The sequence below is a fragment of the Cynara cardunculus genome, unplaced genomic scaffold (genome assembly GCF_001531365.2).
Source record: "Cynara cardunculus var. scolymus isolate 2C unplaced genomic scaffold, CcrdV1 Un_Scaffold_3083, whole genome shotgun sequence".
NCBI lineage: Eukaryota > Viridiplantae > Streptophyta > Magnoliopsida > Asterales > Asteraceae > Cynara > Cynara cardunculus.
The window spans coordinates 13556-29061 of NW_020201343.1; the positions used below are offsets into that span (position 1 = coordinate 13556).

At 36.9% G+C, this 15506-nt stretch overlaps 2 protein-coding genes across 2 annotated transcripts in view; both read left to right on the forward strand.

Moving 5' to 3' along the window:
* Positions 1-2800: 2800 nt before the first annotated feature.
* LOC112503472 lies at positions 2801-4095 on the forward strand. The gene is made up of 2 exons (XM_025107505.1): positions 2801-3182; positions 3806-4095. The coding sequence occupies exons 1-2, from the start codon at positions 2801-2803 to the stop codon at positions 4093-4095; spliced, it is 672 nt and encodes a 223-aa protein (XP_024963273.1).
* A 4696-nt stretch (positions 4096-8791) lies between these two features.
* The window catches only part of LOC112503473 (TMV resistance protein N-like), a 10629-nt gene continuing 3914 nt past the window's right edge, over positions 8792-15506 (forward strand). Inside the window, exons 1-7 of the mRNA XM_025107506.1 lie at positions 8792-9284; positions 11479-12571; positions 12668-12733; positions 12984-13208; positions 13326-14096; positions 14208-14775; positions 14868-14928. Coding sequence (XP_024963274.1) covers positions 8806-9284; positions 11479-12571; positions 12668-12733; positions 12984-13208; positions 13326-14096; positions 14208-14775; positions 14868-14928 — 3263 coding nt within the window. The 5' untranslated portion in view covers positions 8792-8805. The remainder of the gene's footprint in view (positions 9285-11478; positions 12572-12667; positions 12734-12983; positions 13209-13325; positions 14097-14207; positions 14776-14867; positions 14929-15506) is intronic.

Below are 15506 nucleotides of genomic sequence, written 5' to 3' on the forward strand. Positions count from 1 at the left end.
AAATTAAACGTATATATATAATACATAACAAAACGTATTTATAATAAAACATATTTATAATAAAACATATTAAAAATAACATATTTCGAAAATATTAATAACATATTTTTAATTTATTAATTACCAAAAAAATAAAAAATAAAAATAATTTTTTTTTTTTTCAAAGGACCGGCCGTAACCGGTTATGGGACCGGAACCGGGACTGGTTATCCTTAACCGGTTATATGAAAGCTTGACCGGTTATAGTGTTTTTCGTCGGGACCGGGACCGGAACCGGGACCGGTTAACGCCGGATTTTGTCACGATTAGGCCCGGCCGTAACCGGTTAAGGCCCGGCCCGGGACCGATTTTTGGCCATCTCTAGTTGGGTCTATGTATCCTTCGGCCCCTTCTACGGCCCATGAGGATTCTGCTACTCCTTCGTGCGACTTAGGAGATGAAGGTGTTCTGATTGGAAGCGGCTCAGACCAGGGGGAAGAAGATCGGGTTGAGGAATGGAACCTCCAATCCAAATTCGATTATTCGGAGACTAGGAGAAGGCGGAAAAAGAAGATGAAAAAAATAAAAAGCCCTTGTAACTGTTTCCAGAGGAAACGTGGGACTTCTTGTTACCATGATGCTGCTTCAGGAGGTATGTTAGGGGAAAGCTATGAATGTGAAAGAAATTCGCAAGACTCCTCAGACTCGGACTTGATGATTAGAAACTCTAATAACTGGATTAGAGTTGCCGCCTCTTTACCAGGTATCTCTGAATCTCTCCCTCTTTCGGTTGACAGTCCAAGTCAAGAAATAAGCAAATTGGTTAAGGTGGGAAAGGAAATCGGCATTAATTTAGAAAGCAATTTGGAGATCTTGGAGAGTGTAATTGGAAATGGGGAGGGCGTAGATTTATGTTAAAAATCCTTTCATGGAATGTGAATGGGATGGGAAAGGAGCCGAAAAGGAGATGGGTCAAGACTGCGGGGCGTGAGCATAAAATTAGTTTTCTCTGTCTCCAAGAATCGAAAATGGTTATTCAGCATGACTGGCAGGTTGCTTCGGTTTGGGAAGGAAAGAGCTAGCAGTATGCTGTTATTGATCCAGTTGGTCACTCGTCTAGCTTGATTACAATCTGGAACGGTGGCTTGTTTCAGGCCTAGTGTGTCGAAAAAAAGAGGGGTTCATTGTGGTCATGGGTACGTGGCTCGCCTCGAAGGTAAAGCTCGGGGTGATCAATGTCTATGCACTGCAAGATACTAAAATGAAAAAGATTCTTTGGGCGGATTTAATGGGAACGTTACGAAAATTCTCTGGTGTCGCTTGGGTTGTATGTGGGGATTTCAACGAAGTTCGTAATGCAGATGAGAGGAAGAGATCTCTTTTTGATTCGATTGGAGCAAGGTACTTTAATGACTTCATTACTTCGACAGGGCTCTTGGATATTCGTTTCGGAGGGCGCATATTTACCTGGATGAACCGCGAATGCTCTAAGCTGAGCAAGCTTGATCGATTCCTAGTAAACTCGGAGTTTGTCAATGCATGGCCTATGGTGAATTCAATGGCCCTCCTGAGAGTTTTTTCTGACCATTGCCCTATCATTTTGGACTCGAGCAGTAACGAAGGTGGGTTTATCCCGTTCAAATTCTTCAACTCATGGCTTCCGGATCAAGAATTGGCTGCCTTGGTTGATAATTGCTGGGACAAGCCTGGTCCGGACTTCGAGGTGTTTTCGAGGGTGGAACGGCTTTCCAGAAAGCTTCGGCATCTCAAAAAGTGTATTAAAGTTTGGAGGGAAAGAGCTTCCAGGGATGTTAAAGCGGATTGTGATGCCCTTAAGCAGAAAATTGCAGCAATTGATCTTCTCGCGGAAATGGGACCTATTGATGCGAACATGGTGTGTGAAAGAGCGAACCTTATGGTTCAATTGAATGACTTGGTCACCAATCAGGTAAGTGATCTTAAGCAAAAAGCCAAATCTCGGTGGATAGCGGTTGGAGATGAGAACACGAGATTTTTCCATGGTCTGTTAAATAGTAGGCATAAAAGCTCTCGGATTCATGGATTGAACATCAATGGTAGCTGGATTTCTAGCCCGGAGAAAATCAAAGAAGCAACTCATGATTTTTTCAAAGCTAAGTTCACAGATCGATTCCCGTCTAGGCCTACTATTAGCAGCTCGCTCTTCAAAAAAATCTCGGTCTCTCAAAGGGACGGGCTTGAAGCGCCTTTCACGGAGGAAGAAATTAAAAGTGCGGTTTGGAGCTGCGGTAACAACAAGGATCCAGGTCCGGATGGGTTTACCTTCGAGTTCATTCGTGCTTTTTGGATCAAGCTGGGGAAGGATTTTGTAGAGGCGGTCAAGTTCTTCGAAGGAAACTCTATTATTAACCCGGGTAGCAACTCTTCCTTTATTTCTCTCGTGCTGAAAGTAAAAGATCCCCTCTCTTTCGTGGATTATCGTCCAATAAATTTAATTAGGTGTGTGAGCAAAGTGATTTCGAAAGTCCTTGCAGAAAGACTGAAAAGGGTTATTGATTCGGTTGTGATCAACACGCAGACGGCTTTCATCAAGGGTCGTAGTATTCTGGATGGTCCGATGATTGTTAATGAGCTAATAGACTAGGCCAAGAGGATTTGGAAAAAAATGCTTATCTTCAAAGTTGATTTCGCCAAAGCCTTTGATTCTCTCAACTGGAATTATCTTGATGATGTTCTTATGCAGATGGGGTTTGGTGACAAATGGAGAGCTTGGATGAAAGGATGTGTCCGCACGGGTAAAGTTTCGATCCTTGTCAACGGCTCTCCGTAAAAGGAATTCAATATGGGCAGAGGTGTTAGACAAGGAGATCCTCTAGCTCCCTTTCTTTTCATTCTGGCATCCGAGGGTCTTAATGTCATTATGAGGGAAGCGCAGCGGAAGCATCTTTTTAAAGGTGTTAAGTGGGCGAACCAAGCGGAAGAGGTGTCAATTCTGCAATATGCGGATGACGCCATTTTCATAGGAGAGTGGGCTGCCGATAACGCAAAAAATTTGCTTAGAATCCTTAAATGCTTTGAGGTTTGTTCGGGCCTCAAAATCAACCTGAGTAAAAGCCGTCTCACTGGTGTTGCGGTAAGCAAGGAAGAGATCTCTAGAATGGCCTGTTGGCTTAAGTGTAAGGAGGATGCGATCCCATTTCATTACTTGGGTCTCCCAGTTGGAGGTAACATGTCGCGCCTGGCAAGTTGGCAGTCCGTCATTGAGAAGTTCAAGTCGCGTCTATCGGTCTAGAAAGCTAGGACCTTGTCCATCGGTGGACGGTTATGCCTTTTTAAATCTGTGTTGGGCAGTTTGGGTACTTACTACTTCTCGATGTTCAAAGCCCCTAAGAAGGTAATTAGTACTCTGGAAAATATAAGACGGCGTTTTTCTGGGGCGGTACAGAGGACGGAAAAAAAAATTAGTTGGGTGGCATGGGACCGGGTTCTTAGCTATAAGAAGAGTGGCGGATTGGGTATTGGGAGTTTACATGCCTTAAACCTGGCAATGCTTGCAAAATGGTGGTGGAGAAAGTGAACGGAAGACCAGGCAATCTGGAATGTGGTCGTGCGTCTCTATAACCCGTCCCAATTCTTGCTTGGAGCCAGCAGAGGCAGAAGATATGTCTGGAGAAATATCAAAAGTATCGAAAAAGACCTGGGGGACATCGGTATCAATATTGATAGCCATCTGATCGACGTGCCGGAGATGAATGGGTGGGCTTGGTTGCTGGAGGATAACAATATCTTTTCTGTTAGATCGCTAAGGAGATTGATTGACCGTGTCTCGCTTCCTTCTGTTGAACAGGAAACAGATTGGCTCTTGATCCGAACCCTAGCAAGGCCAATATTCACTTATGGAGAACGCTCAATAATAGGTTAGCGACTAGGGATGATCTCATGAAGCGAGGAGTGGCATGCAGCTCCGATGAGTGCCCGACGTGCTTGGTCACGATGGAAAACTTGAATGATGTCTTCGTGAATTGCTCCACGGCCCAGGTTATCAATGCACATATGGTTTTCTTGGGTAAACTGGTGGCCGGTAAATGCGACTTCGGTTCGGGACATGTGGTCGGTGGTCCGCGCGATTGGAGTTAGCGGCCGAAGAGAGGTGGGCAAGATGATTATGGCAGCTTATATTTGGACCGTCTGGACGCAAAGGAATCACAAGACGTTTAGAGGCACGAGCAAGTCTGATAAGGATGTTTGTAGCGACATCCAATTTACTGCGTACGAGTGGATTAGGTGTAGAGCGAAGATTAGCAAGCCCTTTAGTTGGGAGAGTTGGATTTGTAACTCGATGGATGCTGTATATTCGGCTATTAACTAGCCCCTCGCTAGTCTTCTTCCTTTCTTAATAAATTGAATTTTGCTGTCCAAAAAAAATGAAATGCTCACTATCTACAAATTAGGTTATTTAAACAAAGAGAATAAGAAAGCTACTAAACATTTTAGTCACTACGTATTTATGCAGGGCATAGTATCACAATCTTGCATACAGTTGCACTGTATTCTCATTTACCTGCAGTTCATTGTAGTTCCGCAACAAGCACCCTGGCATTAGAGAAGAGACAAATGTTTCCCATTTGAACTAATAGAATCAGAGGTAATTTAAATATTAACATTAAGCTTAACAGATAAAAGAAAAGAGTTCAATATTTTTTGAATAGGAGATTTGCTCTGCTTTCAACTCACAAATTTACTATCAACATAATTTGAATCCAGTGACTCGCCAATAAAGGTAATTTAGCCTGGGGGTCAATAGGGTGCTCTAGTGGTTAGTGGTCATTGACCTCTACAAAATTTCATCAGCAAGGTACGAAATTGCGGTACCACTATTTGTGGCATGATTTGCCGTTATTTGATTTGTTTTTTTTTTTTGCTAGAAAGTTAGAAATTTGGTCGAGGAAAAAGGGAAAATTGGGTACAAAACATGTGCTCACCACTCCACTTGTCTGATCCCTTAATCTAGGATCTGTTGGATCAACTTCCATCTGCATTATCTTCCTCGAGTATACTGGCTTCTCCTTGGGAAAAGTATAGCAGTTTCGATGTTTACTTGTGTTACGACCACATATTTACGGATGAAAGTTTCAAAGTTCAAATCAGCCATGAGTTACTGACAACCAGACTTCAGATATCCCTATACTTCCGTTTGATGGCTGGAGGTGGATATCTGCAAACAACTAAAGTGAGGTCATCGATTGTTGTATTATCAGAGAATTTGAGCAGAGGAAGAATTCAAATCATTTTGTATTACCAGTGTTTTATAATGTCGAACCCTCAGATATTAGGAGGCATCAGAAAAAATTCGCATTACAGTGGTATAAAAAATCTGCGGTATGGAAGGAAAAGGGGGATTTATGGAATGCAGCCCTTAAGGAGGTAGCTACTTTGCCTGGTTTTAGTGTTTCTAAGTATGCTTTTATCTTTTCCTGCTTATTATTTAATATTTATGATAAATCATCGGAAAAAAATCCTGACTCCAAATGTATCTATACTATATTATAAAACATTTGACAAAAAACTCTTAAAAATCATTCTTTATGCATGAAGTATTTATATTAATGTATATTACTTAAAATTTAAGATTACAAGTAAATTGTGCGTAAGTACAACTTATTAAAGCTCCATTTTTGAATTCGTATAACTAACTGCAGATAAATATAATCAAATAGAAGATAAATATTTCATTTTAAATATAAAAAATCTAAAATATAATTAGAATAATAATTGAATTCTAACAGAATCATTATCTTTATAAAAGTCAAAAATAAATTACTTTGCTATTAGACCTAAATTAAATTATGGGGGTGTTTGGGATTGCTTATTTAGGATGCTTATCAACTTATTTCAGTTCCGTACCGCCGATAAGTTATTTCTAGTGTTTGGATGAGAAAAAAAGAAAACGGCTTATACCGGTGCCAAACCGGTAATAAGCMGTTTTTGATAAGTTAAACCGTCCTGACTTATCAAAATCGACTTTTGACAGATTACCCTTTTAACCCTGTTAATACTCTTTCTCTGTACCCTAACAGACGAGAACCACAGCAGCCCTGTTACCTTTTCTCTCTATACCCTAACAGAGACGAGGAGAACCATGGCGGTTGGAGATGGTGATGGTCTCATCGTCGCCGGCAATCTCGATCTTGTTGGTTCCGATCACCTGTGAAATCTCATCCGTCTCATCGTCGCCGGCAATCTCGATCTTGTTGGTTTCGTTCTCCTGCATAGACGAGAATCACAGCAGATTGATGGTGGTTCAYAGTGGTTGGAGGTGGYGATGGTGGTACATGGCGGTTGGAGATGGTGATGGTCTTCACCAGGAGATTGAGGGGAGAAGGGGATGAGAAGGCTGCTTATTTAGATGCAGAGGCTGAAGGGGGATTAGGGTTAGGTTTTTTTTTTGTATATATTTTGTATTTGTTTTTATTGTTTTATACTTGAAAATATAGATTTTTGTCAAATATATTATTGTAAACGATAAAAATAAATTTTTACATGTTAAAAAATCAAATAAGTTAATAAGCAATCTCAAACACTTCCATAAGTCAATAATATGAAAGATTGTCCTTTTTGGTCATTTTACATATATAAACAAAATTTGCCAAACACTAAAAAACAACTTATCAGCTTATTGCTTTTTGGTACCGCTATAAGCTAATCCAAACACTTTTTACAAAACTCCGGTTTGATACCAGATAAGTTAATAAGCACTTTTACAAAAAAACATAAGTTATTTTAAATAAGCAATCCCAAACACCCCCTATAATAAAAAAATTGAAATAAAACCACAAGGGTGGTGCCTGATTGGTTTGAGTTGGCTCCAGAGGTCAAAGTATCAGGAGGTCTCAAGTTCAAATCCAAGGAGGAAAAAAAATTCCCTTGTGGCCACGGAGGTTCAAATGTGGTGACTCCGGGCTATCTGCAAAGCAGGTGGTCGCCCTGGGATTAGTCGACTCGCATAGCGGGTTGGATATCCAGGTTAATCAGAAAAAAATTGAATTAAGGAAATTGTACCAAAAATACGAGAACTTTTAAATAGTTAATTTGATATTAATATCGATATATTTTTTCAAATTTTTATGACATCTTAAAATAATTTTTATTCAAAAGTAAAAACATTCGAAACCACATAAACCGTATTATATCAATAGAGACAAAAAATAAAACGAAACAGTAAAATGAATATATATCTCGTTGTATTGCGCAAGTACCCTTCTAGTACTCATAGAATACGTTTAAGGGAAAATGCATCAAGTTTGCTTTAGTTCCTATTTAATGTAACAAAAGAAAAATTCTTCCATTTTGAGCATTAACCTATTGATGACATTTGATATTGAGGACATCTAAATTATCAAGTTATCTTGATTATAGAAAGGTGTAGTGGTCGAGAATATATTGATTGACAACTTGGCATCCACATCAGCAAATGTCTTGTTCGTCAAAAATGGTTTCAAAATAGAAAATTTTGGAAGTTGGTCACACTGAAAAGAAACCTACTCAAAACTTCGTTGCATTTTGCTATACTTCTAAATTATGAAGTTGCATCGTTTTTCCATGAATAATGAGGCAACTGATATCAAAGAGATTGTTGGTACCCTCCGGAATACACTCTACCCCAACTCATTTAGTACCCCGCCCCGTCCAATCAGACAAGACAATCAAACTGAAAAGATCATATAAACAATGGAATGGCCGGAAGTTTAGCGTCATGGGAGGAAGCGCTGGTCATATACTATTACATCAGACACAATATTGCAATGATGACGACAGTTATCTGCAAGACTATTCGAAAAGAGTTTGGGGCCGTTTACGGAACGCTTACCCGTTAAGTGCTTATCGGCTCATTTACCTTATTGAATGAACATGTCAAAGGCCAAGAATCTTACCGAGTAAGAACGATGATGAGGATATGCACAAGGCTTGGTTCAGTTTGGCTTTTCTTCGTTATTTTTAGTTTTATAGATAAGCAATATGTTTAATACGATAACAATATTTATTATTTATAATAATGATGTAATATTTTAGATACAGTAAGTTTAGATGACATGGAAAAAGGGTTTGATGTTAATGCTTCAATTCTATGTATTTATTGCGTTAACTTATATTTGATTAATGTTTTATAAATATCTCTGTTAACCCAATCGTATTATGGAACTGTAATAATTATTATTTTAGTGTTATTTATTCTGTTTTTAAATATTATATGAAGGGATTTTAGTTAGTGTTTAGGGTTCATTTGGTATTTTATGATGGAATATTAATTTTTAAGGGATTTGAATAAAACTGAAATGGACTTCAAGCCTATAAAAAAAGTGTAATATTTCCGTTTTAAATTGTATCGTGGTGACGACAATTTTTCTGGAACTCTTTAATCGACTCAACATAAAATATAAATCATTAGTTAACAACTAATATACGTCTATAATTCTGTATCCACTTTTCTCTTGTTAGTTTCATACTCTCATTCAACGTGCGATGCAAATTATACTGTAAAAAAAAAGAAAAATGATTTCTAATGCTTAGGAGTTGCCGTCTTAGCTTTAAAGACTTCGGTTTCTCAATCGCCATTTGTCCATTTCTCCTCATTGTGTCACATTAACAATTTTTTATGACGATTACTTTAATATTTATTGATTGTTTACTAAAAAATTAAGAAAACAAGACCAAATCACCCTCTTTTTTTTCCTTTCCTTAACTAAAAAGCCAATTTACTCTAAATTCTCATATCTACACACCTACTTGAATTTTTAGGAGGTCAACCCTTCATATTCCGATCTCCTGGAATTTCTTATCGAACTTCAAATGGCTTCCACTTCTTCCTCTGCAACCATCGCTTCTCCTCCGGCTAACTATGACATCTTTCTAAGCTTCAGAGGTGAAGATACTCGTCATTCGTTTACGGATCATCTCTATGATGCATTAGGGCGAGCAGGAGTCCTCACTTTTAGGGATAATGATGAAATCAGTAGAGGTGAAGACCTCAAACCGGAAATCGAGAAAGCAATCAAAGCATCCAAGGGTTCGATAGTTGTATTGTCTAAGAACTATGCGACTTCCACATGGTGTCTTGACGAACTTTGCTTSATCCTTGAGCAAAAGAGGGAGTGCAATCATTTTGTTGTACCTGTTTTTTATCATGTGGATCCATCTGATGTAAGGAAGCAAGATAAAACTTTTAAGATAGAAGTCGACACATCTTCAAAGTGGACAGATGAAAATGTGAAAAGATGGAGAACGGCCCTTACGAAGGTTGCCAACTTGACTGGCCTGGTTCTTTCAGGGTATGTATTTCTGTACCAACTTAATTATCATATAATTTACCATTCAAATGTATTTTATTTTTACGTATGAGTCTTGGTGCTTTTTGTTATTTCTCAAATAAGAATATGATGAAATAGATAAATACACTATAATATATATATATATATATAGAGAGAGAGAGAGAGAGGGGGAGAGGGGGAGAAGTGATCAAATACAAATCGCTTACTTTTGTACAAACTAGCGTAAACCAATAACATAATTCCATTTAATTTTTTTTATTTTTAATTAATTCTTAAGAGTATGATTAATCCTTTGCCTTTATAATAGATACTTTTAGTAATATTTTAATTGTGTCTAAATCGAGAAGATTATACAGATTAGAGGTTTTTTAGGAAATGATCAATCAATTTGTTTTTATAATAATCTTGAAACTTATAAATTTTTAATAGATAATTACTTGAATATTTTGTATTCTTTTATTAAATAAAAACAATAAGTCAATTTAAGAGTTTACTTATAATTATCTTTTCTTATGAATATATTTATTTTATTTTCATAATAGCAAAAAGAATCGGTATTTTTTTTCAATTTATAAATCTTTCCAAATTTATTAATATTATAGTTGTGATATTTTTCATATTTTGAGTATATTGTTTTGTTTCATTTGTAAAATTCATGAATAAATTGATTTCCTTACAAATTTTATTAATGAAATCATGTTATCCAGTTTTTAAAATGTTTCATTTATGAAACTAATTTTATTAATGAAATCATATTATTCAGTTTTCAAAATGTTCCATTGACTAAATCATATTTAGTTTCATTAATAAACCAATTTCATTTTGGTTAGGAACCATGAAACCAATTTCACTAATGAAATCATGCTATTCAGTTTTCAAAATGTTTTATTCCGTTTTCAAAATGTTTCATTCATTAAACCAATTTCACTAATGAAATCATATTATTTAGTTTTTAAAATGTTTCATTCATTATTGTTGATAATAATAATTTTTAGGAAAGGGGATTTAATTCCGGAAAAAGAGATTTCAATGATCTAAATCGTTTAAAGCTTGTTCCCATTTTGCGCTTTATTGGAGAAAATAATAATAATATTTTTGTTTTATTTTTTTACTTTACTAAAATAACTTGTTTTAATCACGACCTTTGATCATGAAAATGGATGGATGTGATTGGTTTGTAGAGTTTGTACGAAATGGATGGTTTGCAAAGTAAACCTCCTCTCTCTCTCTCTCTCTATATATATATATATATATATAGAGAGAGAGAGAGAGAGAGATGAGCGATCAAATGAAAACCACCATCATTTGTACAAACTGTATAAACCACCCTCATACGTCGATTTCATTGTTTAATCTTATGAAATTTTTTCATGAATTGTTTCATATAATACTTTTTGATGAATTTGTTTCATATATAATTATGAAATTATTTCATATAATATTTAATGAAATTTTAATGAAACTGTTTCATGTATTTCTCTAAAATTAAAATAATGAAGATGTTAATATCTATGATTAACACCCTCCACAATAAAAATTGTTAATCAACCTCTCATAATTACAAAAAAATGAAAAATTATGATTGGTTGAATGAAGTTTGCACGGTTTGTACAAATTAGGTGGTTTTTATTTGAACGCTCCTCTATATAGATATGTATATATGGATAACCTGAGACCAACCCGTTTTCTCGACATCGTTGCTTGAAACTTCACAACAAAATATTATGAAGGTAACCAAAGTGTTTTTGCCGTGAAAGTTCATATTTCTTTTACATTCACAATATTTTGGTTTGAAGTTTCAAGTGGAAAAATGTGACGTCCCACAAAACCAGGCAGCTATCACATTAACCCTATATATATATATATATATATATATATATATATATATAGAGGGTTGGGTTATAAACTTGTTAATCTTTAGTTTGATATACTTTGTAAAGCTCAGATTGAAGCTTGTAATTTATTCTTCAATTTTAATGGTAAACGGTTGTATATGGTATGCCCACGCTTATACACTGATTATCCATGCTTTGGTATGCCTAGTATTCCACCAAATCTGAACATATATTGGTATTTTCTACTTTTTCACATTTGGAACCTTTAACTATTCTRACATTATTTTCAATAGAACTTATGAAACAAGCCTCAAAATGCCATCCACTGAACTTGCTTCACTTATCTTGTTTTCATACAGGTCTGAAACAGAGTTTTTGAAGGAAATCATTGATAACATTTACAATAAAGTTGCTCGCAAAACAGTTAATCTTCCACATAATCTAACAGGGATGAATGCTCGAGATAAAGATATAAGTTCTTGGTTAGAGCAATCTGATGTCAAAGTTTTAGCAATTTCTGGCATGGGGGGAAGTGGCAAGACAACCTTGGCCAAGTACATAGTCTCATCAAWATGTCAACATTTTGAAATCGTTACTGTTGTCGAAGACATAAGTGGTACATGTCAAACACAAAATGGTTTTGAGAAACTATTCCAAAATTTTGCCAAAGATATTCTAGGATATCAGAGGATGCCAACAACCAAGTACCATCAGTATAATACAGAAAGGGTCTTAAAAAAGAAAAAGGCACTTATTGTTTTTGAYRACATTGATGAATCAATACAGCTGGCACATTTTCTTAGAATAGAGGAWATTCATGAAGAAAGCAAAATTATAATAACAACCAGGAAAAATAATACACGTAATTGGTTTGAGCCTAGAACGAGGTGTCATGAGTACAAGATGCAATTATTAGATGCCAATGAATCATTAGAGCTTTTAAGTCTTCATGCCTTTGGATTCAAAAGTCCGATGAAAGGTTACGAGGAGCTTACCAAAGAGGTGCTACAGTATTGTGAAGGAAATCCACTGGCTCTTCAAGTGTTGGGTTCCTCTCTATCAGAGGATATTAGCACCTTATTTTGGAGAAGTACATTGGATTTATTGAAAAGAGATATGAACTCTGGAATTCAACGTGTACTCGTAAGGAGCTACAACTCGTTGCCAAATAAAAGTTATAAAGAGTTGTTTTTGCATATTGCTTGTTTTTTTGTTGGCGAAGACAAGGATTATGTGGAACAGATATTGGAGCATGATTATTGTGCATCATCTGGGATCCAGGTCCTAACCAATAGATGTCTTCTTTCTGTATCACCAAACAAGAAACTGATGATGCATCAATTGATTCAAGAGATGGGGAAAAGCATAATCCGTGATGAATCAAAACACCCTGCAGAACGCAGTAGAGTTTGGCTTAGTAGCGACTCTTACAAGATCTTGCGTAAAGGAGAGGTAAGATACTTCTTATGTTGATGTATAAACTTATTTTTCCTTTCACACCCACCTATTTCATCTAAAATTTTATTTACACCTCCACTATCTTTTCAGGGTTCAAAAACAATGGAAGGTCTAGCACTTGACATGAAATTGCTTGAGAAGCGCTGTTTAAGCAATGTTGGACAAAATTTGAAGCTTGATCCTTACAATGTACTCTTTCTTTTCTTGTTAGATTATACTCTTTCTATTCTAATGCATATCCACCATGGTATTGGAACATTTGATGTTCCCTTAATATACACTTGTCTAAGACCCGGATAATTTTATTCAAATAATCGAGGAGCAATTTATTAATACTTGGTGGCATCTTTCTGCATTAATTTTTAGGTATACTGTACGCTTACTCTCTTCCATGCTAAATTTGCAGTCATCAGACTTTAAGACAGATTCCCTTACAAAAATGGATAACCTAAAATTGCTCCAGCTAAATGATGTGCATCTCACTGGATCCTACGAGGAATTTTCAGAAGATTTAAGATGGCTATGCTGGCGTCGATTCCATTTATCAGCCATACCGTCTGGCTTGTTCCAAGGAAACTTGGTGACTATCGATATGAGAGATAGCAAGTTAAGAGTATTTCAACCACCCATCGTATGAAGTTTGACATCCTTTTTTTATGGTTTCTCCTTTTCGCTTCTAAGTATTTGGTAGTCTTTTTGTGGTTTATAGTGCATGCGTGCCAAATAAGTCTTGCTACTTTTGCAACAGGTTCTTCAATTCCTCAAGACTCTAGATCTTCAAGGCTCAAAGTACCTGTCTGAAATCCGCGATATATCTCGTCTCCCTAATCTTGAGACTCTAATTCTTTGTCACTGTTCTGAATTGGTTCATGTTTGTGAAAGCATTGGGAGCCTTATGAATCTTGCTCTATTGAACATGACAGGGTGTGAAAGCCTTCTTTGGAGTTTCTATATGGACTATGGAAGGGAACTGGCTTCAACGTCTGGTGAAGGAAGTCCACACCAAACTTCCTTTATTTTGCCACCTTCATTAGTGTGGTTAACCCTCAAGGGCAACGACATTTTATGCAGTGACTTCTTTCCTCTGAGTTTCAATGTTCAACTGAAATTGCAGTACCTGGATTTAGGAGGAGGCATGTTTAAAAGCTTGCCTAGTTACAGTCATCTTAAAAATCTTAGGGTCCTTCACTTGAGTTGCTGCAATTTTCTTAAATGGCTTATATGTCTCCCAAGTGCACTTGCAGAATTGTATGTAAATTCTTGTGGCTTGCTAGAGAAAATAACTTTCGAGTCACATAAGTTCACATTGCAAGAGTTTGGCTGTCATGGTTGTTATAGTTTGTCTGAAATTGAAGGCTTTATAAAATTGTTGTCAATAGCCAAACTAGTTCAAGCTGATTTAGGACACATGGCATGGCTAAAAGAATATGAACATCTTAGGGTGCCTCTTTTTGGCGATATAAGCGAGGATGACAGGTTCCACGTTGACAGGTTCCACGATGCCTACAGCTGGATTAAGGTTTGTTGTTCTTTTTCTGAATCATATGCATAAGCACACACAAGCACATCGATTTCCACCTGAACTTGTTATATATGAGTGATTGAACTTTATATATTGTTTGTGGCACAGATGTTGTATGAATTCGGTATAATGAGCACGTCTCTACCAGACATACAAGATCCAAACCTAATAAATGGATGCATATCAAAATCACCATCTTTGTCCTTTGAGGTGCCTTCTTGTCCCAAGAATAGGAGGTTGATAGGAATGAACATAAGTTTCAAATATACAATATCAGGTGATTATGATTGGGCATGGTTTGCTAAAATCAGTACCAACGGTGGTGTTGCTTATATATACAACCCCTATGTCTTTGGCAACCCTGGAGTTGGTGAGGTTGGTATATGGTTAAGCTATTGGCCAATTGGAAGCAAGTTAAACGTTGGAGATGAAGTTAATGTGTCTATCGTTGTGATGAATGGAATATTAAAGGTACACGAGTGTGGTGCAACTCTTGTATACGAGAATGAAGATGATACCTTGAAAATTAACATGCAACGGGATTTGTCTGCATTCCAACTAAGAACAGGAGCGTTTTATCTTTGTCGGCGTGATTTTTTCAAGTTAATGGAGATTGGGAGATTGATTCCAGGTTGGCTCAGTCACTTAGTTGGTGATAATGACATTGACGATAGAGGTATGTTATTCTTATTACTGAGTGTTTGCAATGAATTTAAGCTGCAAATAGATAAAGTTCCTCATTAACATATCACACATTGTTTGTTACAGAGGTACGAGGATGGAGAAAGACCGGTGGACCTTCTCTGTTAGACCCAACAGTCACGGAATTGTCAGACTCATCACTTAATGATAGAGATGGCAAAAGACCTCGAAACCAATGATGAAAACCAAAAAACCGAAACTTTCGGGTTGGGTTCGGGGACATCTTATTGGTAGGGATGGCAACGGGGCGGGGATGGGGCGGGGTTTGCAATCCCCGGCCCCGGCCCCGGTTTGTGTACAGATTCCCCGGCCCCGGCCCCGTCCCCGGTCAACTCTCGGTCAACCCCGGTCAAACCCCGGTCAAACCCCGGTCAACCCCGGTCAACCCCGGTCAATTTAAAATTAATAAGTTTTTTCTAACCATGATCAAAATAACAACATAATTAGTTAATTACATCACTCACATCTAGTCTTTGCTCTTTAAAAACAATAAAATTGTAAAATTAACAATAATCCAAGAAGATGGAAAATTTAAAACAAGTGTTTTCCAAACATTCAAGCAACACATAAATTGTAAAATTAACAATACTCCAATCCCTCATCAATCGACATCTTCATCGTATCCAATCGTTTGATCAAATCCTTTTGGTTCTCCGTGTTTTTGATCTGAAATAAAAGAATTAAGAATGCAAGTCAGAATAATTA

What these genes read in the sequence shown, in the direction of transcription:
- LOC112503472 (XM_025107505.1), top strand. Translation starts at nt 2,801, where the DNA reads ATGGGCAGAGGTGTTAGACAAGGAGATCCTCTAGCTCCCTTTCTTTTC. An exon ending in CTTGGGTCTCCCAGTTGGAG is followed by an intron (nt 3,183 to 3,805) that starts GTAACATGTCGC and finishes TCTGTTGAACAG; the next exon opens with GAAACAGATTGGCTCTTGAT.